The sequence below is a fragment of the Molossus molossus genome, unplaced genomic scaffold (genome assembly GCF_014108415.1).
Source record: "Molossus molossus isolate mMolMol1 unplaced genomic scaffold, mMolMol1.p scaffold_m16_p_8, whole genome shotgun sequence".
NCBI lineage: Eukaryota > Metazoa > Chordata > Mammalia > Chiroptera > Molossidae > Molossus > Molossus molossus.
The window spans coordinates 53,156,389-53,182,656 of NW_023425402.1; the positions used below are offsets into that span (position 1 = coordinate 53,156,389).

Genomic DNA, 26,268 nt, shown 5'->3' on the forward strand with positions numbered 1-26,268 from the left:
CAATAAAAAAAAAAAGGAATGCATTGCAACTTGGTAAAATCGATTGATACATCTTTTTTTTATTTTAGATACATACTTAGAATAATTTATTAATAAAACAAAAGGCTTGATGGGGGAAAAAGCAATTTCACTATCAGAGATCTGACTGCATTTCTTGTTATAAGCAATTTTATTTTATTTTTTTGCAATAGATAATCACTTTACTTCCCTGATAAATTTAGGTACATTTTGAAAAAAGCAAAACAAAACAACAACAATGAAAAAAACCTTTCATGAAAATATTCCTAACAACTTAATTATATTTGAAATTAAGAAAACTCTTAAGAATACCTGGAAATATGAAATCTAGAAAATATAATGTTAAATATCTATCAGTTACCTTTCTTGGATGCTTCAAAACTGTCATAGAGGTTTATCTTCTGGGTATCATAGGTTAGGGTGGTATTGGGCAACAAGGTTCTGTTTCTGTTGATAGTGTTCACAGCAAATCTGAATGCAAGTTCTTCAGCTCCCATTGGGCCAGATTCCACATATTCAAAAATACCACCTGGCAAACAGAAAAAAATAATCACAGTTCTTACAAGACAGCGAAATGTTGAAACTTTCTGTTTCTATGTATGTATGTCTTTTTTTATTTAATTAATTAATTTATTTTTGTTACATGTGTTTCTCCTTTTTCCCCCACTGACTGCCCCTCCCTCTCCCTCCTCGGCCTGTCCCCAGCTCTGCTGTCCATGTACATTGTTCATGCATACATGCATATAAGTTCTGCAGTTTATCTCTCCCCACCACCCCCTCTTCTGGGGATTGTCAGTCTGTACCCCACTTCCATGTCTCTGGGACTACCCCATTCCTCAGACTGTTATGTTCATTATATTCCACAAATAAGTGAGATCATATGATACTTGTCTTTCTCTGTTTGGCTTGTTTCACCTAGGATGACACTTTCCAGGTCCCTCCATGCCATCTCAAAGGATAAGAGATCTTTCTTACAGCTGCATAGTACTCCACTGTGTATATGTACCACTGCTTTTTTATCCATTCATATACTGATGGACACTTGGGCTGTTTCCAGATCTTAGCTATTGTAAATAGTGCTGCTACAAACATGGTGGTACATATATTCTTTCTGATTGGTGTTTCAGGCTTCTTAGGGTATATTCCTAGAAGCGGGATCACTGGGTCAAATGGAAGTTCAATTTTTAATTTTTTGAGGTAACACCATATTGTTTTCCACAGTGGCTGCACCAGTCTGCATTCCCACCAGCAGTGTACTAGAGACCTTTTTCTCCACGCCCTCGCCAACAACACTTGTTGTTTGATGCTTTGTTGATGGCGGCCATTCTGACAGGTATGAGGTGATACCTCATTGTTGTTTTAATTTGCATCTCTCTGATGATTAGTGATGTTGAGCATTTCTTCATATGTCTCTTAGCCATTTGTATGTCCTGTCTTTATGTGTGTGCCCGTGTGTGTGTGATTTGTTTATGTACACAGTTTGTTCTTTTTTAAAAATTTATATTTATTGTTGAAAGTAGTACAGATGTCCCTCCTTTTTACCCCCATTGACCCCCTCCTCTCCACTTCCACCCCCTCACCTTCACTGCAGTGTTGTCTGTGTCCATTGGTTATGCATATATGTTTATAAATTCTTTTGTTTATCTCTTCCCACCCTATACCCCCCTTCTCTCTAAATATTTGGGATGTGTTCTTTCAGAGAAATCCATACTGGTAGAATTGTCTTGATATTACTGCCAAGATTTAACATAATTTCATCTTTAGTAACTGCTTTTTTTAGGGACTAAGTATGTACAGACCTTGCCTTAAGAACTGAACATTATCCCTCAAAATTTTATACATAGTTCCAGAACAATCAATCCTCCATATTGATATAAAGCTATAAAGTTAGGCATTGGGAAATTATATTAAATTGTCGACAGTAATTCAGAAATCAGAATTCTTTGGAACAATTTTACGGCACTTAATGCATTAGAAGCCAAAATACTTATTCACCTGCAAATTCCATCATCTTGCAAGAAAAGAGAAAATAGCATTTCTCTCTTAGTTTTACTCTAAATGTTTTTTTAGAAGGTACCTGATGTTTGTGAAATCTTCCAAAGGGTGAAATCTTTTAACAAGTGAATACTAAGTCTGCCTACAAAATATAGAAACATGACCTTTCCGTTTCTCACGTCCTTTCAGCTATGTCTCAGTCCAGTTCCCTCATTCTTGTCTCATTCTTTTTTCTTCCTGACATCAATTCTCTCTCTTCAGTTACAAGTCACCTAACTGAAACCTTTGCCTCCAACAGAATCTCCTCCTTATTGTTACTTTGATGAATGGAATGAAAGAGGTAGCGCCTGATACCTGATACCTGATACCCTCCAACCTCTGTCCTTGGGGTACAAGTACTTAATGAAAAAGAGAGCATTTATCTTTCTCTCTTTCAAATTTCACACCATGTTACTCTCAGCACGATCATTCACAAATTCAACTCCCTGAATAAGCCATTTCCACAGTTTGCAATTCATACCTCTTCAAAAGTCTGTGATATGTGAAAGTCAGGTGACGATACTTTGAGCAAACTACATATGATAAATTAGCACAAAGTTATGTATGGTAACAATTCCTCTAAATATGAGGAATTGGGACTCAAATACCACAGTGATCAGAAAAATTTATATTCAGGAAGAATTAGCAAAATTATTTTACACCATATTAGTTTGAAGTAGTTCTCTTAATTATTCAACAAAACTGATGGTATAGTTACCAGAGTAATCAACTTATTGTGAAGTAGTACTCTGAATATATTTAAAATCTTTGGTGATTTACACTAAGCACAAGGAGAAAAAGTATTTACATGCCTAATGTGTGTCAAGAACCAAATTAGAACTCTTATATATGTGGGGGGGGGAGAGTATATGAGCATGAACTATAGAGCCATTACAGGTTTACATTCTGGCTTTGCCACTTGCTATCATGTGCATTTTAGTCAGTTGCTTAAATCCCCAGTCTGAGTTTCTTTGTCTCTAAGAAAAAAGGGATGATAATGGAGGCTAATGCATAGAGTTATTATACAGATTAAATGTTATCTCATAACGTAGCATTTAGTAGAGTGGCTGCCACAGACAACGCACTCAATAAGTGTTTAAGCTTTCTCTTAATTTTCAAAATAATCCCAAGTGATATTATTTTACAGGAAAAAATGTGTTGGTCAAAGATTGCATACAACTATCAAGTGACAGCCAGCATTAGAATCAGATGGTGCCTGACTTCAAAGCCTGTGCCTAGTCTACTACAAAATAGTAGTTTTCTTCAAAATGTCATTCAGGCAAATACACAGAACGTCCTAAAATGTTAGATATTATGACCTTAATATTAATAATATAAAGGGAAATGTAACATCTTATATATGGAACAGAAAAATAATCAAGCAATTGGAAAGTACTCCTTAAAGTTAATCTGGAATACAGAATCAATTATAAAAATCCCAATCTGAAATTGTTTCTTAATAGCAAAATAAAATGAAAAAATGAATTTTGTCCTTTATTCAGTTCAAATCAGAGTTTCTATGTGGTATAAATACAAAATAAAGATGAAATGATCAATTTCTGATGGTACTGGGTTAAAGTTTTCCTGTCTTTCACTCTTTTCAAAGTAAATAATTCAAATTCAACTTTAAGTTTACATATTTATTGAAAGAAATCTTTGTAATTGCTCTAGGAAACCCATTTCCTACATTAGTTAAATAACATGAATAATTAATTTTATTGATCCAACGCCAGAGTTTAAAACTTTGAATATAAAAATATAAACATCCGGATAACACAAGCTTTCTAGGCACAGTAACATCTGTAACACTTCCTAACATATTAACTCAAGAAAAGAGATCACTACCCCTGTGCTGGTATGAGCTGAGAGGGTAAAAATCTACTAAAGAAGTACTTTAAAAAAAAAAAAAGTTAGGTGGGTACCTTAAACTTAGGTAAAGAACAAAATATATATTGTAATTCTATTTAAAAATTTGGAAGGTTTTAAAAACATCCAACATATACATTGATCAAACATTAATAAAAGTGCAATCACCACATTAGTTGTTATAAAGACACTTGGTAGATCTCACTAATTATTCTTGACTTTCAGAAAACAAATAGAGTAAGTATGATACTTTATTCAGATAAAAAATACATTAACAGTAAATATCATATTTTAAAATAAAGTAGAAAAGAAGTATTATTAAATTCAGAAAAAAATATAAAGATGTCTATATTATTCATTCTTTCTTAATATTGTCCTGGAGATTTAATCAATGCAATTAGAAATAAAAATTATTTATTTAACAATGAAAATAAAAAATTGAGAACTTATCACCAACATCCCTCTACTACAAGTACTAAATAATAGAGTTCTTTAGACAAAAGAATGATTCCAGGGGCAACTATTGCCTTACTTAAACGAATGAAGTATAAAATAAAGGATAAATATGTGCATGAATATCAATAAATTTTGGCTAAAAGAGCAAGAATAGTAACATATTATGAAGTGTATAATGTATGTACAATTTAAGCACATAATAACAATAATGTAAAAGTCAAGAAATGCATAAATTGAATTAAAAGATGTTAATGTTCTAGCAGTATTGGAAGAAAGCTAAAGGTAATAATTATTTTGGACTGTAATAGTCCAAGAATGCATTTTAATGTCTAGGATAAGCAGGAAACAAATAATGAAACAGCATATGATAAAAAATGTAATAGAGAAGTGATATAATAAAAAAATGTTTTGTTCAAAATGAAAAGAAAATCTAAATAAAAGAACACAAGTAAAAACTAAAAGATATTAAGATGGTATAAATGGAAGTATAAAATAATGTGTCAGTAATTACATTAAAGTAAATGGAATAAATGCCTATTATAAAGTTTAAAATTATTAAACAGAATGAAAAGGCACAAAACTTAGCTACTTACAGGAGAAATAGTAAAAAATGTGGGAAAAGATGGGCAAAAATTTGTCTGAAACCATATTAACCAAACAAAAGCTGGTGAAACTATTCTAATATTAGATAAAATAAGCTTGAAGACAATAAAATAATAGAGATCAAGTACACAATTCATAAGGAGATAGGGGCCAATACACCAGGATGATATCATAATTCAAAATCTGCATAACTCAGTAAAAAAAAAAAATGTGAAGGTATTGACAAAACTACAAGGAGAAGATCAGAATGGTAACCTAACACACCACTCTCAGTAGCTGGTAGAACAGGCAGGCAAAAATAGTTCAAACTTAGAAGATCTGAAATATACCTTTAATATATTTGACCTAATTAATATAGATAAATAAAATCCGTACCTCAAAATGACAAAATAACATTTTCTTTCATAAATGTCTATTTAACAAAATTATTATAAGGTTAGTCATTCCAAACTTCAACACATTTAAAAGGACTGAAATTATTCAGAGTATGTTCTCGGAACAACATGATATTAAGCTAGAAATCAATTAACAGAAAAAAAACACAAAAACTTGAAAATAGTTAAATTTAGAAATTAAAGAATACACATCTAATTAATTCATGGGTCAAGGAAGAAATCAAAATGGGAATTATAATTCTTTTGGGGGCTGAATAAAACTAAAAATTTGGCATTGAAAACTTGTGGGCTGCAAATCTAAACCCTGCTTATATGAAATTTAAAGACTGAACATCAATGATTCCATCTCCAATATCTGGGGGGAAAAATAGAAAATTAAATCCAAAGTAAGTAAAAAGAAGAAAGTAAAGACTAGAGCATACATTATTGTACTAGAGAACAAATATTCAACAGAAATTTTTAAAAAGCCATAATTTGGTTAGTTGAAAGATTATGTTATTCTTTTTTAAAAATATTTTTTTATTGATTTTTTAGAGAGAGAGAAGAAGGGAGAGAAAGATAGAAACATCAATCTAAGAAAAAAAACATCTATTGGCTGCCTCCTTGCACGCCCCCCCCCCCCCCACTGGGGATGGAGCCCACAACTCAGGCATGTGTCCTGACCGCGAACCGAACTATCAGTCCATGGGACAATGCCCAATCCACTGAGCCACACCAACCAAGCAAGATAAATTTTTTTCATTTTTAATTCCACACCAGAGGATATTTTTCTACTTATTATCAGATAGAGTGGGAGGGAGGGAGAGAGAAAGACAGAGAGAAACTTCAATGTGATAGAGCCACATTGGCCGCCTCCAACAGGACCGGACCAGGGCAGGCGAGGAACTGCAACTGAGGTATGTGCCCTTGGCCAGAATTAAACCCACAACTCATCGGTCCATGGACTGACGCTCTAACTGCTGAGCCAAACCGGCCAGGGCTAAGATAAAATTTTTAAAAAGCAAATCAGCCCTGACAGGTCTAGCTAAATGGTTAGAGCATCGGCCTGCATACCCAAGAATTGAGGTTTGATTTCCAGTCAAGGGCACATAACTGGGTGGCAGATTCGATCCCTGGCCCCAGGGCTTTAGGGGAGGCAACCGATCAATGTGGACACATAGATATTTCTCTCTCTCTCCCTTTCTCCCTTCCACTCTATCTTAAAACAAATCAATGGAAAAATATCCTTGGGTGAGGGTTAACAACAATAAGATAATAAAAGTTAAAAAAGCAAATCACACGCACACATAAACTTTTGCATAAAAGTGCTAGAGCTTTTCTAAATTTGATAACACAAGCAGAAAACTAAGGGAAATATTATTGAATGTAACTTTAATATTCAAAAAATCCATAATCAAGCACATAATCATGATTAAAGGGAGAGAGAAAATATATTTAATTATATTAATGAAACAGAAACGTTAAAAAAGAAAAGGGTTGATATCATCAATATATAGATATTCGTCACTGGCCCGTACCCCCATCTGGCTAAATTGTGTCTCTGCTTTACGTTATTTAAGACCCAGATCACTTTCAAACATTCTAGTGTACACGCCTACAATCTGAAGCTTAAGAAAGGCAAATCAGTATGAAGCATGTTTCCACCTGCGCTCACTCTGAAGGATGAAAGCTTCTAACATTCAACATTTATTGAGAGCATACTCTATATCAAGTGTTGCAATAAATATTTTACAAACACTAATAGAAAGTCATCAAGAAATATATCTGAATTACATTTTCTGTCCTCAATGTATTTTCCACTGTTATGACAATTTATATATTTAATACTAAATATAGCTCTGATATTTAAGTTGCTTGCATTGTTGAGCCTAAGAATTTCTGTCTTCCTTTATGATCAACTTTCTCAAAAGGTAGTTTAACTCCTAGGCCAAATAACTTGCTTTTCTGGGGCTATTGTGTTCTGCTTTAGCAAGACCTTGGAGTAAGTCCAGCAACCTGAGTATATTGCCTAAAGTCAGTGATAAAGTCAGTAAGCGATAGGTACTGGGTTAGAAAACAGGAGACCGCAATTCAGGCCCCATCTTTTCATCACTGTGCTGTACTGTTTCCTGCTGCATAATACTGCCTCTCTTTATCCTCAAATTCCGGTTGTATTCACATGGGTTTTCTATTTCTGAATGGTAAGCACTTTCAGTTTCTTAAACAGATTCTTACAGTTTTACGCCCATATGAAATATGTCTATAACATTCCCAAATTGATTTTTTGTGTGAGATTGGTGGATTTCATTTTAGTTATCTGTGTGTTCAAGTGGAAAAACACACACACGTGACCTAAATGACTGTCATCGCAATGGAAAAATGAGTAAGTGGGTCACAGCTTCCCACAAGGGAATTGTGTGGAAACCACATGGAATAAGGTATAAGTTTCCAAAGGAGGGGAACAGTGACCCATGTCCACTTCACACTGAGAGATACCTACCACTCTGCTCACTTGCTTTTGATTCCCTTGGGCCATGAAGCAATGGTTATTTCTAATTTAATGAAAGGACGGGTTCCAGTATTTTTAGCCATATTTCTGCAAAAAATAATGCTCTTCATTATAATGTTACAAAGGTAAGTTCATCCAACATGTAAATTAGCACCTTTGTCAATATTTAAGTAAAACTAAAAAGCATATAAACAGTTGACCAATAAAATTTTGTCTGTGGACTCTCCTGGGATTGCTTGCTGTTTCACACTGCAGATGTCACCTGTAGCAGGCATGAGAGCTACCCTTGCATACCTCCCCCTCCACCTACCATAGTCAGTTGAACTCAAACTTGTACTGAGCATTTGGAGAAAGAAAGCTGCTGATTACAATCCAGGATAAAGAATGTGAGAGAGAAGCCAGTACACAAACTACAATCAAATTGCAGGAAATAATGACATAGCCCCATGGCACCAAGATTGGTTGTGCTCAGGCATGTAAATGTGCTTTCTTATTTTAAAAATAAATAAGCTTTTAACTTTACAAACCTCCTACTGTTTCCAACATATTTTTCACTAGTGAATGGAAAATAGGTGTTGATTTTTTCCCCATACAAATGGACCCTTAAATCATAGGGGAGACCTTAGAGTTACACATTCAACTAATACAAATTTAAAGTACTCACACTACATACTGTGAAGAAAATTGGGAAATGGCTACTGAAATGTTAGAAATTTAAGGCCCAGAGGAAATGCATAACTGATTGCAAAAGCAGATGCTTGAATAATACTGAGATATAAATAGAACAGATCAAACTGAGATAACACAGAAGGCAGCCACATGAATAACCACTGTATAAACAGTGTAAATAACACCAGCTATTTGAAGGACAAAAGCATACTTTTAATTATATTGATTTAAAAATTAAAAATAGGTCAGCTAAATAAAAAGGCATACCCTGGTCAGTTTGAAACAGTGATTAGAGCAAGGGCCCATGAATCGAAGGGTCTCGGGTTCAATTCCTGGTCAAGGGCATGTGTGTGAGTGGCAGGTTTGACCCCTCCACCCTCCACCCTGGTCCAGGTTGGGGTTGTGCGGGAGGCAACCAGTCAATGTGTCTCTCACATCAATGTGTATCTCTCCCTCCCTCCCTCCCTCCCTCCCTCCCTCCCTCCCTCCCTCCCTCCCTCCCTCCCTCCTTCCCTCTCTTCCACTCTATCCCTATCTAAAAATCAATGGAAAAATATCCTCAGGTGAAGATTAACAAAAAAGAAAAGGCAAAAAAGTGATTGAATGAGCACTCCCCTTCACTATCCAGACATCTGTTTTCTCTTTTGCAAAATGAAGGAACTAGGTGAAATGATCTTGAAGATCAGAGATTCAGCAAACTCATGATTCTAAGGTTACTTGGTAAATCAGGGAGCTCCACTAATTCCGTTGAAATTTAAGGTCTGCTTAAATGTCAATCTGTTGCAAATATGGTACACTCCTTATCTAACTTGTATTTACAAAAAAATATACTGATTTGAGAAATCATGTATCAAAATATTACTGAGTTCAACCAATTAAAAGAGTCATGTATTTTTTGAATGTTTATTATTTTGTTTTAAATGAAGGGATAAAGGAAAATCAAGGAAATGTTTACTTCTAACTTTGGTGCAAGATTTCTTAATAGCCTTTAAAATATTATTTCCCTTTCTTAACATATTTTAAAAGTGCTAAAAAGGTTAGCATTCATGTTACATTAGTCCGGCTGGTGTGGCTCAGTGGTTGAGCATCAACCCATGTACCAAGAGGTCGTCAGTTCAATTCCCAGTCAGGGCACATGCCCAGGTTGTGGGCCAAATCCCCAGTGGGGGGTATGTAGGAGGCGGCCAATCAATTTTCTCTCTCATCGATGTTTCTATCTCTCTCTCCTCCTCACTTCTTCTCCCTCTGAAAAAATCAATAAAGGAAAAAAAATTAAATAAAAATAAAAAATGTCACATCATCTCCTCTGTGAAGACCCCCTTTCCACAAACAGCACATAGGGATTCCAAGCCTCCCACTTGCAACACCATTTTCTTCCTCTTTTCTAGTCCTTCTAGCAGCATAAAGTGACATAACTATTACCATATGTGGTTCCTCAGAAACTCTTTGAGGCGAGGAAAGAGAACTTGCTCATCTTTGACTTGTTGCGCTTAACTTGGTGTTTAATAAGTGCTCGAAAAATAAATTACTAATATGGGGAGAGGAAATGAGAAAGTTTCAAGTTTTAATACAAAATAAATTGAAGAAAATAAAAATCATACTTTTATATCAACAAAGCATAAAACAAATATTGTAGAAATTGATCAAATGGCCATAACTGACTTTTCTTTTCCAGATAACTAAGAATCATGTGGATCAGACTTGATCCACATGTGCCACTTCCTCTGTGTTTTCTTCAGAGTATTCCAGAGAGCCTCAAGTATCTACTGGAGCCCTTTGCAGATTACAAATTGTTGTGAGCTATGTTTATAATTAGAACAGTTTATGGAATAAAAGACTGGATCCCTATGGCTAATTGCAACTTACACAAAATATCTTATTCTTCAGAAATAGTTTAAGCATTAAATAATAGATATTATTTTATTTAAAAGCTGAAAAAATCTAAAGCAGTTATAGAAAGAAAATATGGCAGAAAGTTGTTTGTCAAGGAAAATGTAAATATGTAAGTACAGTATTACAACTAGGGACTTTCCTTTTCCAAACATATAACTTAAAAAAAATTGTGAAAATTTTAATTGCATACAATGTAACTTAGGCAGCAGAGATCTAATGTATAAATAATGTACATAGAAATGAGTATGGATGCAAAACTGATATATACTCACAAAGACTCACATAAACGCAACATATGAAGAAAACGTAAATAACCAGCTCATTAATCTGGAGACAAATAGGGGAGAAAATGTAGTGGCCTGATACTGTCAAATAAAGTAAAAGGTCACTGACCAAAATATTTATACTGACTTTATGTAGGCATAGTCTAAAAGGGTACGTATTTCTTATGGTCAAACGGAATGACCCAGCTGTAGCTTATGGAGTTTTGTGTGTTCAAGATGGAGAGTGAGTAGAAACACACAAAAATTCACACACACACTAGACAGATTTTCATTTAAAATAAATACTACCCTTCAACATGTCATTAAAACTGGTACTCTTATTGCTAAAAAGTTGAGAAGTGAATTGTGGATCTATCATCAAACAAAGCTTTTAAAAGAATACTGAAATTCATCAGTTAGTGACAATGACTAGCCTGCAAACTTCAGTGCATTTGCTCTATGTTGAATCTCTAGCTTTACCTGAGTGCCTGTCACACAGTAGGTGCACTGGCAATTTTATTGGCCTGCAGAATCAAGAAATAATCTTTAAACAAGTAATTCTGAAGAATAAATTTTATTACAGTCGTCCCTCGCCACTTCGCACTTTGACTTTCGCGGCTTCACTCTATCACAGTTGTTTCAAATGTATTCATTAAAAAGTTGATTGAGACAGTGAAAATAATACAGTGCATGCTCGGTTGTCTAAGTCAATTATACACCCCTATATCACAATTAAAATTAAAATTACATAGTATGGATGATAGACCTATGTATTCAAGCGCCCCCTGCAAATCCTTCAACGCCAGGTGCAACCATTCGACTATTCCTTGTGCGCGCAATAACTTTTTCCTAAAAATTTGGGTGTAGTGAAACCAAGCCAATCAGAGCGTACTGTTCACTGATTGGCTATCCTATCCTCTTTCTATCTTGGCCACTGATTGGCTCAGCCTCATGCAAGTCCCTTTCTCTCATACACGCTTCTATATTGCTATGCATCGGAAGCATCTTTGCTCTTGTAAGTGTTTGTGATTCTGAGAACTTTTATCTAAGCCCCACATTGGCTCCTAAATGTGCTGCTTCTTCTAAGCCTTCTGACAATGAAACTAAGTGCCAAAAGAATGTGCTTACCATACAGGAGAAGGTGAAATTCTTGGATATGATCAAAGATGGCAAGAAAATCGTGGAGGTTACTCGCCATTACAACTTGAATGAGTCTATCATTCACTCCATCCATAAAGATGAAAAGAACATGCATGCAACGACTACTATCTCTTTCAACAAGGAAGCAAAATGAGTCATGTCAAGTCATATTAAGTTCATAGTGAAAACAGAGTCTGCCCTAGCCATTTGGATCAGTGACAGCCTCAAGAAAAACATTCTGTTGAATTCACTGGTCATACGGGAAAAGGTGAGGCAGCTCTATCAGTGCTTTACGGCCGATGAACCTCAACCAGGACCCTCTTCTGCAATGTTCATAGTAGTCAGCATGTTTTTAAGAGGCATTATTGTGTATTGGTTAAAAATAAGGACTCTGAAGTCTACCTGCTTGGGTTCATAGCCCAGTTTTGCCTTTACATTGAGTGGCCTTAGACAGATTAAATTAATGTCTTTATATTTTAGGGTCTTATTGGAAAAATTATTGTTATATTATCAGAATTACCAAGTACCAACTTCATAGGTTTGTGAGAAGATTGAATGAGAGAATAAACTAAAATCCTTTGAAAAATAAAATTTAGCCATTCCATTTAAATTATGTTTATATATTTCCATATATGAAAGAATATACAAAATATTAATGAATGTCTATTAATAATAAGATTATAGATAATTACTGTTTTCTGGACTTCTTAAAAGAAAAATAATTTTTATATATCTGAGGTACCTTTGTAGAAAGGAAACAATTTTTGTTGATGGAGAAATTTGGGACAGAAGAGTATGTAATTTTGGATTCTTATCATTGGACAGAACATAAGCGAAAGGAAGAATGTTTCCAATTACAAGGAAATATACAAATATAGATTCAGCAATTTTAGCCCATCACTGTAGAAATGGACCATTTTATCTTTAAAAAACAATGACCTTGAAACTTCAACTAAAAATGACCTGGTTTTATAATTTTTTTTTTTTTATCCTCACTCGAGGACATTTTTTTGATATTTTTGTTCAGATAGAGTGGGAGGGAGAGAGAGAGAGAAACATCCATGTGAAAGGGACACATCGAGTGGCTGCCACCCACACGACCCAACCAGGGCCAGGGACAAACTGCAACCAAGGTACATGCCCTTAGCGGGAACCGAACCTGGGTCTATCTGGACCGCAGGCTGATGCTCTAACCGCTGAGCCAAACCGGCCAGGGCAAAAAAATGACCTGGTTTTAGAGAGCTGATTCAGCCCTGGCCGGTTTGGCTCAGTGGTTAGAGCATCTGCCTGCGGTCCCGAGAGACCCGAGTTCGGTTCCCGCTAAGGGCATGTACCTCGGTTGCAGTTTGTCCCCGGCTCTGGTCAGTCGTGCGGGTGGCAGCCACTCGATGTGTCCCTTCACGTCGATGTTTCTCTCTCTCTCTGTTCCTCTCTCCCTCCCACACTACCTGAACAAAAAATGGAAAAATGTCCTTGGGTGAGGATAAAAAAAGAGAGCTGATTCAGACTGGGCAGAGACAATGCCACTTTGACATCTCCTACCTCCCTCAGAAGAGCACTTCCAATATTTTTTGAGCATGCGAATAAAAATGGTTAAATTTTCCCCCCACACTTCAGATGTGCTAAGCAACTCAAATTAAAATTGCTGTTGTTTAACTTAGAATTATGAGTTGAATGGGAAAAAATAAAAGATATTTTAAAATTCATGTAAAACGAATACATGAACATAATATTAAAATATTTAAAATATCTTCTGCTTATAGTCAAGCTGATAATAGGAAAGGCAGCTGATAATAACCCTGAGATGGGCTATCCTGATGCAGTGAAGGGGTTTTGCAAGGAATAAGACCCATGGCTAGAGGGTCCTAAGCAAATTGAGTTTATAATCTGACCTTGGGTCTAAGGCCTCCTTTAATTAATCATTCATTTGGAAGAAGAATTATGACAGAACTGTTCATATTATCAATTTTACCCCACTTCTTTTGGCTTCTTAGCCCAGAATTTGTCAAGGGCATATGGAAGTGGTACTGATGACATACTGAACAACCTTTGCCAAGATTTCTTGAGGTTATCCTGGTATTACTGGTTACACGAAGTTGGCACCTTCCTATAGGCTCTAGAATGCTTAAACAGCTAGGCAAAGTGATATAAAGGTTAATTCAATTGATTCCAACACAGACCAATAACTCCCTAGCTGAGCAGCACCCATGTGAGAACAATAAAAAGCAAACTCTCTTTCTACCTCTGGCAAGTTAAAGAATGACAGGTTTCAGCAACATTTTTAAACATTCACATTTGCATAAAACAACAGATCAGAAGAGTGACTTCCAGTACTTTACAATTCAAAAATCAACTCTCATTCACTGTTCCGTTTATCCTAACAGATGTTCTGATCAACATTCCCAGGTCAACACACACAGTGTACATGTTTATATAATCACAAGAGAAAGGAGGTTAAAACATCGTGCCTCATCCAATACTGTCAACATGAACCTGTGTGACGATTCACACAGGGGAACAGCAACAGCATAAATGCAGCACTACAGATCTACATAAGTCACAACCTAAACTGTTTCCCAGCCCAACCTCCAAAAATGGATTTCTCCCAATAGACATATAAGAACCAATATATATCCCTAACTGCCCAGTGTGACCTCACTGAAGGCAGCCTAGAGGCAGAGATGGAGTTTCTACTATATTTGTGGGATGCTATGAATATGTATTTAGCTTTTGTCAGAGACTGACAAATATCTCATAATCCTAATTTGAGTAAAAGTGCTATTTGCTTTTCTTCTGTTGTATCTGTTTGTGACACAGAAAATGTGGCCCAAAGTACACTTCAGAGAGAGTTATTTACGGACAGATTCACAGAATAAAGATACTGATAAAATGGTACAAATGTAAATAAAGATATTCTTCCTAAGCAACAAGAGGAATTTTTTAGGCTGTTATGTACACTGCCTGGATCTAAATCCAACTGAGTTTTCTCTGGTATGTGTTATTTAAATATTTTATATATTTAATGGCTGGTATAAATATATGATGCTTAATCACACTATAGCACACTTATGTGAATTTACAGAAACAATTTAAAAGCATCCTAGTTATGTAAGTGTATTACCATGGTTGTTTAGAGACTGAGGTCCTAGTTCTGGCTCAGCCATTAACTAACAGTAAACCTTAAGCAAGTCAGGTTAAGTGTTCTGGGCCTCGGTTTACCTAGTTGTGAAATGAAAAGCTTGAAGAACTCCAGTGATGTTAAGGCTCATGATGTTCTTTTTCATCTCCTTAACTCCAGTGCCCAAAACAGTACTTAGCACATAAGAGATACTCAATGAATATCTGTGGAAATGAATGAGTCAATTATTTAATGAATCAGTGAAAAAGGAACCCATAAGACCCTTGCCAATCTAAACTATCTATGATATAATGTAGTTAAGTTGCATGATAAACAAAATACTTAAACTTAAATCCTGGTTCTGAGGCAAATGTGGGTTTTCTGAAATGGGTAAATGGGATCATAGCCTATATCCTCTGTCAGTCCAGTCTGAATCATATACCCATCTGGAGAAAGCAAAGTTAATACAGTGACTTAGCTGAGTCATCAGTGAGAGCCCAGTAATCCAAAGTTGGAGACCTCATCCGTGATAGAATTTCTACTGTGGTGACCTTATGAACCACCAAGCTTGTACTGAACACCAGAAGAAGCATAACTGTGGATTTCTGGCAGCCTACTGCCTTTCCTTTTCATGCCACATCCTCTAGAAAATTATCTCATCTAAGATCAGGAAACACTCTACTGTCTAGAAACAGGTTAGGGCTTTGAAATAATCCAATCATTATATTTCTACCCTATGAAATTATTACGCTAATGAGTTTACTCTCTATAAAATCTTTGTTTATGGCTTTTATACAAGCTTGGAATAAAAGATTAGGAAGCAACAACACTGTTTTCAGCCTATACCAAGGTCATCACAGAAGGTATCTATCTAACCACCTTGTACTTATAAGGAACTGAAATATCTGCATAAAAAGTAAAAAAAAAAAAAAAAATTGAGTAAAAGGATTTTTTAAATCATCCATTTTAGAGGTTTAAAGAACAATTATCTAAACTTTGATTTTTTCTGCCCCCCCCCCTTTTATGTATCATCCCTAATATGCATAGCTATAGGAAGGAAAATGAAGAGAAGAAAGAAGGACAGGAAAGGAGGGGCGGAATGTGAGGAAGAAATGGGAAAGAGAAAGAAGTACAAGAAGAACGAATGACTTCAAAGCACTAAGTAATGAACAAAGTGTTGGCATAAGCATGGACAGATTCAGTACTGGGTGAAAAAGTATTAATACTGCTTCATTTTTTCAGATGAAACATCGGAATCTCACTCAGGAAAATTCAGTGACTTGTTTAAGAGGGTCACCCAGCAGGGAGGAGATAGAGTGAGTGCCCAAACTATGGCTTTCTGTATGTAAACATTAAACCCTTCTATTGCATTCTGGCCACAAATTATGCATTTTGTTAAGAGAGAGTTAAAAATAAAAATTCACTCAAAAATTAAAATGATGACAATTTATCTCTCATGGAATCGCATCCAGCCAAAAAGTAGGGGTGTAGAACAATGAAATTGTTTCATCCAGTAATCATGTGATTCTAAAACTCATTAGCAATTGTGAGCCCTCCCATTTCACTACATTGTTCTTGTTATTTCTCCAAGTTTATAGGCCTGCTTTGAATTTCAAGGTTAAAGTCATCAACTTTTTTGAGGACTTGGTACATTTAATTACACCTATAAAAAGGGAAGCTTTCAATGTTATTTTAAAAATATTATCTATAGCCCTGGACAGTTTTGCTCAGTGGTTAGAGTGTCGGCCCATGGACCAGTGAGTTGCAGCTTTGATTCCAGTCACATACCTCGGTTGTGGTTCAGTCCCTGGCCCTGGTTGGGGTCGTGTGGGAGGCAATCAATAGAGGTTACCCTCTTACATCGATGTTTTTCTTTCTCTCTCTATCTCCTTCCCATTCTATCTGAAGATAAATAGAAAAATATCCTCAGGTGAGGATATAAAAATAAATAAATAGATAAAATACTATCTATAAAGAAACTAAAATATAATATCTTGCTTAGTAAAGAGTAGAAAAAATGTTCATTATCTACCAGGTCATTACACATTTAAATAAATTATTGGCTTTTAAACTATCATTATGTAGATAATTAACCATTTTCTTGTCTTCTAACAGTCCCTCAAATACCATACTTTATTACCCTTGAGTCTAAAATGTCCCTTTGGCCATTGATTAAAATGAATGAAGTGTGTGTTACAAAATTTGGAAAATGTCTATTCTTCTTAAAGGCAATATTTACTTTTATTAAATTCTAACAGCACTCAAAGCAGTGCCATTTACCACTTAAATATACATTGTGTTTCCTTGTTCTTTATTTCTCTCATAGTTTTATGTATATTAAACTAAGCTCCCAAAAAACTTCATGGCTCTAGAAAGAAAAATGAAAGATGTCTGAAAAATGTTTTAGTTGATTTATTAGTAGCTACCAGTATCATTCACTGGATATATCCAGATACACGTATCTGTCATCATTTTAATGTAAAGTAACACATTACATGTTACATTAAGTTTTTACTTTAAAACATTTAAATTTTATGAATAGGGAGATTTTAAGCCAAGCTTTTAAATGGTAACAATTAACCTTTTAATGAGAAGCAAGGAATTCAATCTGCTTTTTAATTTTCTTGGGGTAATTTGTAACTAACCTTTTCTCCTCCTAAGAAAGATAAATCCTTAAAAGAATTTCAATTCCAATTTTAGTGTGTTCCTACTATCTATTTTAAGGATATTTAGCTATAGACAAACTTTTATACTTTAGATAAGCATTATGGAAGAAATTGTTATACTTTATATGACATAGTAATGACTCACAACTAAATATACTCTGAATAAAAACTACAGTTGTAAAACTTTTAAAAATGCATGCATACAGTTCTTTTTTTCTTATTCTTTGCAATTATAAAAGTAATTATGAACAAGATTGTTGGTCAGATGTATGAAATTCCTGGTTGTTAAAGCCCCAGCTCATAGCCTCTGCTTTAATGAAATATGTCATACAATGCATAGTTCTCTAATATCATTTAACCTATAAATTGTGCTTCTGACCCTTCATCACTCAAACAGACTATACAAAGAATAGAATTCATTATAAATTCATGAAGCTTCTAAAACATGAAGTTATAATTCATTCATGAATTATTTTCAGTTTATGAAAAAGGTCTTGCCAAAAGAGAGTAAAAGCAAAGCACGTTAAATCATAAAATTACATGCAGACTTCGCTGAGCATGGTCTAAATTTCTCCCCAAATACTTCCAGCCCCAACCTCACTCCACCCTGAAATTAAACAACCCTTCTTTCTCATCATGTGAATTTCAGTATGCCAACCAAAAATTCTGCTTGCCAAAATGGTGCTTATGCTATTCTTCTTTCCCACAGTGATCTACAAGACATGGTCTTACCCACCAGCTTGTACTTCTACCCTCAACCTTCAACCTCTAACAAATATGCACTTGGTTCTAAGGCAGCTGTCATTGAGCCGATAAAATCAGCTACTTACTCCATCCACTTTGGCTTGATGGGAAAACAGTGGAGCCTGAAATTCTTCTCTATTCAATTGACATAGATGATATGTGTTGATTACTTGCTCTCTTAGGTCTATTTGACATACATTGTTTTCAGTTAAATGATAAGGACTTTGACATCAGAAATTGTTCTATTTTTTTGACTTATGCTAACCAAAGGAAGTTAATATATTGAAATAATACTTTAGCCATCTATTATGCAAATGAAAGCAACAGTAAAATGTATTGAACAAGAGCCAGGGGCTGAAATACAAACAGGAGAGAATATATGAAAATACAAGAGGAGAGAAAAAGAGCATTGCCCAAAACACTTTTAAAATTAAGGAAGTTTAATATTCAATTCAATTTAAAGGTTACTACATGTTTTCTACCCATACAACCTCTTCACATCTTTGTGCAGGTAGTAATTTTGGAGGTAGTCAAGGAATAGAGACTTTGTTTTATATTTCGGGGGATTTAATAGCAGCTATAAAGACCTAACTGAGATGGAAGAATTCAGAGGAAGCAATTACAGCCAGAGATAACTGGGTAAAATGCCAACCCCACTCCAGCCAAAGAGTCTTCAAAATGTTGGAAAGGTCCCAATGGCCCTGATGACATCTTTGTTATACATAAATACTATCTCTTTAACAGCTTTTTAACAACTCTTATACTTAAGACAAGGAAAATGCTTGCTTTGACTTGGAACTAAGAGTGATGTCAGTGGAGCAGCAGACAAAGCATGCATGGGAATCACACAGGAAACCAAACTCACTATAAAACTGGAAGCTAACTTACAATGTTTCCCAACTGTTCTATCAGTGCAGACACCATTATGTCAAAGTTACAAGAATTCCTCATTGTATTGAACTTTACTGGGCTTCTCAGACCTAGTGTTTTTTACATATTGAAGGTAAGACCCTCCACCAGCAAAAATATTTCAACTCACTGAAGGCTCAGATGACATTAGCATTCTTTAGTAGTAAAGTATTTTTTAAATACATCATGCTATTGCACACTTAATAGACTATAATAGAGTGTAAGCATAACTTTTAAATGCAGTAGGAATAAAAAAAAAATTCTGTGTGAGAGAAATACACATACATATAAATATTTACACATACACCTATACATCTGTGTGTGTGTGTACATAGTTCCTGTTCTTTCATTCAGCAAAATCATAAAGTCATGCTAGTTTGGTTTATCTGTAACCAAATAGTCATTGGCATCATCTGGACTGGGAGTCAGCAAACTACATCTTTTAGACCAAACCTAACTTGCCACCTGCTTTTTTAAATAAAGTTTTATTGGAACACAATAACACCTATTGGTTTATGCATTGCCAAAAGCTGCTTCTGTAATACAAGGCAGAGTAGAATAGTTGCAATGGAGTTTACAGCTCTCAAATTCTAAAATCTTTACTATCTGGTCCTTTACAGAAAAAGTTTGCTTACTCTTTTTCTGGACCATCACGCACTTCCAACTCCCCCATTCCATCCCTTTGTCTATTTCTCCTACATTTTCTTATCTCTCCCCTCCTTCTCTCTTTTCTTTCCTTCCTGTTTTTAAAGACAACATGCTATTAGTGAGTGTCTATTATTATCTTGTTCTTATACTTAAAGACTATTTTTAGAGCAGTTCTATGGTCACAGAAAAATTGAAATGATATAGCAAATAGCTCCCACATGACCCCTGCCCCCACACTGTATAGTCCTCTCCCATTATCCACACCTCTCACTAGAGTGCCATATGTGTTTCTTACTCTCTGTTGTATCTCAAGTATTAATTACACATTAAACACTAAATAACACTTGAATAAATTAATTTAATATCTGAAAGAAAATTCAGAGATAGTTACTCCAACCCGCTTCAACTTTCACATGTTGATCAAATAAATCACTGATAAAGCTGGAACATTAGACCTCATTCCAATATTTGTTTTTACATCTTTTTTTTTTTTTTTTAATCCTCACCGGAGGATATTTTTCCATTTTTTGTACAGATAGAGTGGGAGGGAGAGAGAGAAAGGGACAGAGAGAGAGAAACATCGACGTGAAGAGACACATCGAGTGGCTGCCGCCCGCACGACCAGGGACAAACTTGCAACGGAAGTACGTGCCCTTAGCGGGAACCGAACCCGGGGCTCTCTGGACCGCAGGCCGATGCTCTAACCGTTAAGCCAAACTGGCCAGGGCTTGTTTTTACATCTTGATGCTGCCTCTGTTACATTAACAAATTGTCGCCCTGGCCGGTTTGGCTCAGCGGTTAGAGCGTCGGCCTGCGGTCCTGAGAGACCCGGGTTCGGTTCCCGCTAAGGGCGCGTACCTCGTTTGCAGTATGTCCCCGGCCCTGGTCGGTTGTGCGGGTGGCAGCCACTCGATGTGTCCCTTTCACATCGATGTTTCTCTCTCTCCCTCCCACTCTACCTGAACAAAAAATGTCCTCGGGTGAGGATAAAAAAAAACAAAACAAAAAAACAAATTGTCAAGAAATCGTTTCCTTTTCAAGGTTTCTTTAAAAAAGTAATGAGATAGCCCGGGCAGTGTGGGTCAGTGGTTGAGTGCCAACCCATGCACCAAGAGGTCGCCAGTTTGGTTCCGGTCAGGGCACTAGCCCAGGTTGTGGGCCAAATCCCCAGTGGGGGCCATGAAGGAGGCGGCTAATTGATATTCTCCCTCATTGATGCTTCTCTCTCTCTCTCCTCCTCCTCCTCTCTTCTTCTCTCTCTAAACTTATTAAAGAAAAAAATGTTTTGCCCTGGCCGGTTTGGCTCAGCAGTTAGAGAGTTGGCCTGCAGTCCAGAGAGACCCAGGTTCGGTTCCCGCTAAGGGCACGTACCTCAGTTACAGTTTGTCCCCGGCCCTGGTTGGGTCGTGCGAGAGGCAGCCACTCAATGTGTCCCTTTCATCTCGATGTTTCTCCCTCTCCCTCTCTCTCCCTCCCACTCTGTCTGAACAAAACATGGAAAAATGCCCTCAGGTGAGGATAAAAATAAATGTTTTATAATTTAGAAAAGTAATGAGATATAAATTAAAAATAGTATCTGTTACGATTATCAGGAATTGATAACTTAGTTAACATATTATCTAGCACCTAAGATTTTATAATTTTACTCTTACATTTCTTTTTGTCCCCTGAGATGTACGGTAAGTATATCCAAATATAAATTCACTTTTCATTGGGGGGATGTATTCATTTTAGAGAGATACTTACATACATTCTGTCTGAAAATTCTGTAACATTTTCCAGTAGCATGAGAAAAGGCCCCCTCAACTGTGATATTACACCTAGAGTAACATATGAAGCTGTCATCTATTTAAAAACTAAACCTTGCTCATTCAGAAGTAAAAAATAAAAAAGTCAACTTTAATATTACTTGAAGTCACCTGTTGGCAGCATAATCCATAACACCTAATTTTATGAGGTTTTAGTGCCTCAAGTATGAGCTCCCACTCATCCCAATGAAATCTATTGATGGCTTTTCATATTCAAAGCACTATTCTAGGCTCTGTAAGAACAGAAATGAACTCTGTAGCTTGAAGAAGTTTATAATGTTGTGAGAAGGGAATCATACTAAGCAACTGGGCTTTAGTGTTCACATCTAAAAATGGTGATAGAAATTCCTGATCTGCCTAGCTCTCAATATGCTTGGAAGTCAGATGAGCAGGGAAGGCATTCTGTGAGATATGCAAATCCTAGTTAGTATTATAATTCTAATTATTATTATTAATTACTATAGCAAAATATCAAAGACCCAAATGTGTAAAGCAATGAGGCCTGCGACAGACAAGAGAGGGAAATCAACACAGAGCGTTAGGAAAATGTTTACCAAGGAAGTTCCTTCTGTTTCCATCATCACCTGTCAACTCATTGCATATAGGTGGTCTGCTTTCCCCCGGTCTCACTGCCAGGTCAAGTGACCACCAATGTCTTCAGTCTCTTGTGAACACCTCCAAACACTCTTGGAATCCCAGCAGAAATCGTCTAAATTCCTTATTGGAAAAATTTCAGCCTTATCTCCAACTACTCAATTTCCCTGACTGTTCACTCTGACTAAACCCCAGTAGCAACAACTGCCTATGTCATTAATTTGGTAATTTATTTTTATTTGTTCCAGAGAAGATTTAATGTGCCTCATTTGGCAATTAATCATGTAATGTGGTTCCTTGTGGCATCTGCTCTGCTGTTGTAACAAACTGTTATGTATATTTTCTTTTCATTTATCCAGTTTTTTAAATTAATTAATTAATTTACATATTTCTTATTTGGGTCTCCCAGTCACATAATAATTGTCATTAAAAACCAACACTGTATTTTAGTCCTCTCTCTACACCCACAACCCCAGGGTCATGCACATGATTTTGCTTTAGTCTATAACGTCATTAGTGGACAATTCTGTAATTGGACAATTTCACTATTGAGGGATTTATTCACTTCATTGTTGGAAAAATTGTCTACCGGATTTCCCCGAAATTGCCTCTGCTGAAGGGCCCACTCCCAGAGCACTCCTTCTCAAGGCAGACCACATCCAAGAACTCATCAATGCTGGGGAACAAGGGCCCAGCCCCCTCACTCCACCCTGGGACAGCTCTGGAGAGCCCTCAGTTTCAGAGAGTCTCTGAGGGGTCAGCTGAACCCTTTTCGTGATTCTCCTACAGCCCAACTTCCCTCTTGGCTTATCCCACTTCTTTCAGTTTTCTCTGTAGAACTTCCTGCATACTAGTATACACTGTCTCTTTCCCAAGGAGTCCAACCTAACACCAAAACCATGAAATGAACACAATGAACACAAAGCCCATCACATTTCCCTTTTTGTTCGCCTCTCAACAACTCTCAGCTAAACTTATGCTCAACCAAGGTAATTTATCTACGTTTTGTTTACAGTCATCCACCTCCCACCCACACATACACCATGTATCGCTGTTAATCCATTTCTTATATTTTAACAAGTATCTATTGTGTGCTTTTTTTTTTTTTATCAAAATCAGTCTTAAAACATTTTTTTACAGTATATGAAGAGAAAAACTAATTTCCCCATAAGAGAAATGTAAAATGCTACAGAAGTTCAAGGAAGGGATATTTAATGTTTGGGTATACTCATTAGAAAAAAAACAACAATTTAAATAGTTGAATTTGAGATGGATCTTAAAACAGGAGTTGGAGATAGCAATAAAGGAGGAGTCGATAATATGTACAAGCAGGGGAGTAGCAGATAAGTCTGCAAAGTTGGTGGACCTCATAACATGGGCTAGGCCACAAAGGATGACTACAATAACTGTTGTGCATTAGATCTCCAGAACTCATGCATGTTCTAGTTTCAAGTTTTTACTGTTGAACAATATCTCCCCCAAATCCCCCGACCCTGGTAACCACCATCCTACTCTCTGTTCCTACACGTGCTGCTTTTTTAGCTTCCACATATTGGTACTTAGTATGAGCTGCTTGAGATCACAGTATGTAACTTATTCATCATTTTGTGTAAAAAAGTTATTGGGACATTGTAGACACTATTTGTTGAATGATTAAATTAGTAAATGTATGGATTTATTTTAGCCTTGTAGATTAAAAGACTCACATTCTCATACATTCCACATATATATTCACATAATTACATACATATATACATATACATATATATACACACAAAATTTTAACATTTTAAAATTAATTTATAAAAAGTTGCTTTGGAGTTTAAATAAACACATATAGCCTCAGAACCAGTGAATTATTTTTTAAAGGAAATAGGAATTATTGAGCAAATTTATGAGATTGAAATATTTTACTAATCTATTAATGTTGATTATTTTTGGAAAATCTCAATTTTTTGGATTATAATCATGATTGAGGATTATCAGATTATTATAAACTTGTTCAATTACCTGTGTAGCTGAGAAGTAAGTATTTAGGCTTGGAGATTCCTCTACTTCACTTTTCAAATTAAAAAAAGTCCTTACCCAGAGCTTAGGAAAATGAGAAATACTGGTTTACTCATCATATTCTTCTTTCATGTAGTAACATCCCCATCTACTGGAATTTTAGCATGTAACCAAAAGTCAAGTGCCATAATCGTGCATTTTAGCAACTTCTGACATATGTGTGCCTGTGTTTGTAAATAATTATTGCATCGGAAAGTTGTGACTTATTATATGATCCATAATGTTAGTTCTTTCTCCTTTTGTGTTCCAATTAACATTGCTGTAAACTTAGATGATTATGCTTATTAGGAAAATTTTTAAGCTATGTTTTTAAAAATATTATAAAATTGTAAACAGCAGTGCAGTATTGACGCTGATTCTCTTGACAAAGAGAAATAACTCTCAACTTTAATTTTTTAAAATTTTGTTCGTCAAGCAGTTTCCCTATGTCCACATTCTTGTGACATTTTAAAAATGTTTCCTGAGGTAGGCAACACAGCAGACTCCAGAATTCTTATGGGGGCAGGGAGAAGTTCTGTAAAATTACATCAAACTAGATCATTTTTTATTTAAAAACTTGAGAATAGGTTGCCTTGCAGAAAAACCTCCCTCTAAAGAAAAAAATAGAACTACTAATGTAAAAAAATAGTACAAATTATGTTTGAGTAGATGGGAAAAACAACTGAGAGGAAGAAGTTCTATTTATTTTAATATTACTTTTAAGTGGTCTGCTTTGCATCACTAGGCCCAGAAAAACAAAAATGAGTACAACAACTAAAGTAGAATAAAATATTACTCTCCCTTATAAATACAAATTTATGTCAATTATTACAATATTTTAATTTCTTTTAAGAGAAAATTGAAAAATAGTATGCGCATACAAAACAAATCCATTTATCATTGTATTTATGCATATAACAACATCAACTGCAGCCCTCATGCCAATAATCAATGACAGATGGCATATGATATAAAAAAAAATCTAGTTATATAAATCTATATCATATAAAATCTGCCATATTAAAAAGATTTTGCTCATATTAAAGCTACTTCTAATTTTCTTTGCCAGAGTAAGCAATTTATTAGGCAGCATGTTTGATGAGAGCAATTAAATTCCCATCTTTCATGGACAAGACATACAACTTCAAATACAAACACTAAATGAAATGAAAGGAGGAAAAAACAGCCACTCTCCTAAGTTTTCACTAAACTAGTTTTTTCCTGTTCCCAGGTGTCAAAATAGAACAATGGCGACTTATAATAATACTATTCTATGTGGGAAGTATAGAAGTAAACATCCAATAGAAACAACAACAACAACAAAAACATAGATTATTTTCATTGCTACAGAGAACCTTGAAAGGATCAGGTGCATCATCCTTCAGAAGAGGAAGCAAATAATAGAGGGCAAATGGTTTATTAAAAGATTTTTGTGTTGCAAGTGTCAACAATGCACTCAGGTGATCTTAAACAATAGGGATTTAAGATATAGCTACGGTGGTACTCAAACAGATTCAAAGAAAAGATTTTTTAAACCATCCGGATCCATGTAGCTCTCATCTTGTTGCTCCAACATCAGTAAGAGCAGTAGTTTGTGCATCTTCTTGACTTTAACGCACCTCCATTAACAAGGCATAGATATTCACGAAGTCAAGTCTTCCCTCAGTGTATGTTTTGACTAATTCTATTTCTATCAACAAGGCTACCCTTTCTTGTCTATATTTTTTTCTTACCTCAATCAGCTTCTTCTTAAACAATGACTAAACATTTGCTTAATCAGAGCTTCTTTATACTTGTAAATATCATAACTTCTGCTTACTACTGTTTCCTCATGGCCTGTCTGTGCCACATGACCTTTCTGTTGTGTTCCCATTGTTCTTGCCTGATTGCCTCCTATTTCATAATTCAAG

At 35.5% G+C, this 26,268-nt stretch overlaps 1 protein-coding gene across 5 annotated transcripts in view; it reads right to left on the bottom strand.

The window, feature by feature from the left end:
- GRIK2 (glutamate ionotropic receptor kainate type subunit 2) overlaps nt 1–26,268 on the bottom strand; it is a 590,297-nt gene that overhangs the window by 370,213 nt on the left and 193,816 nt on the right. For all 5 annotated transcript variants that reach the window (XM_036248241.1, XM_036248245.1, XM_036248242.1 and 2 more), the window contains exon 2: nt 380–547. In XM_036248241.1, coding sequence (XP_036104134.1) covers nt 380–547 — 168 coding nt within the window. The remainder of the gene's footprint in view (nt 1–379; nt 548–26,268) is intronic.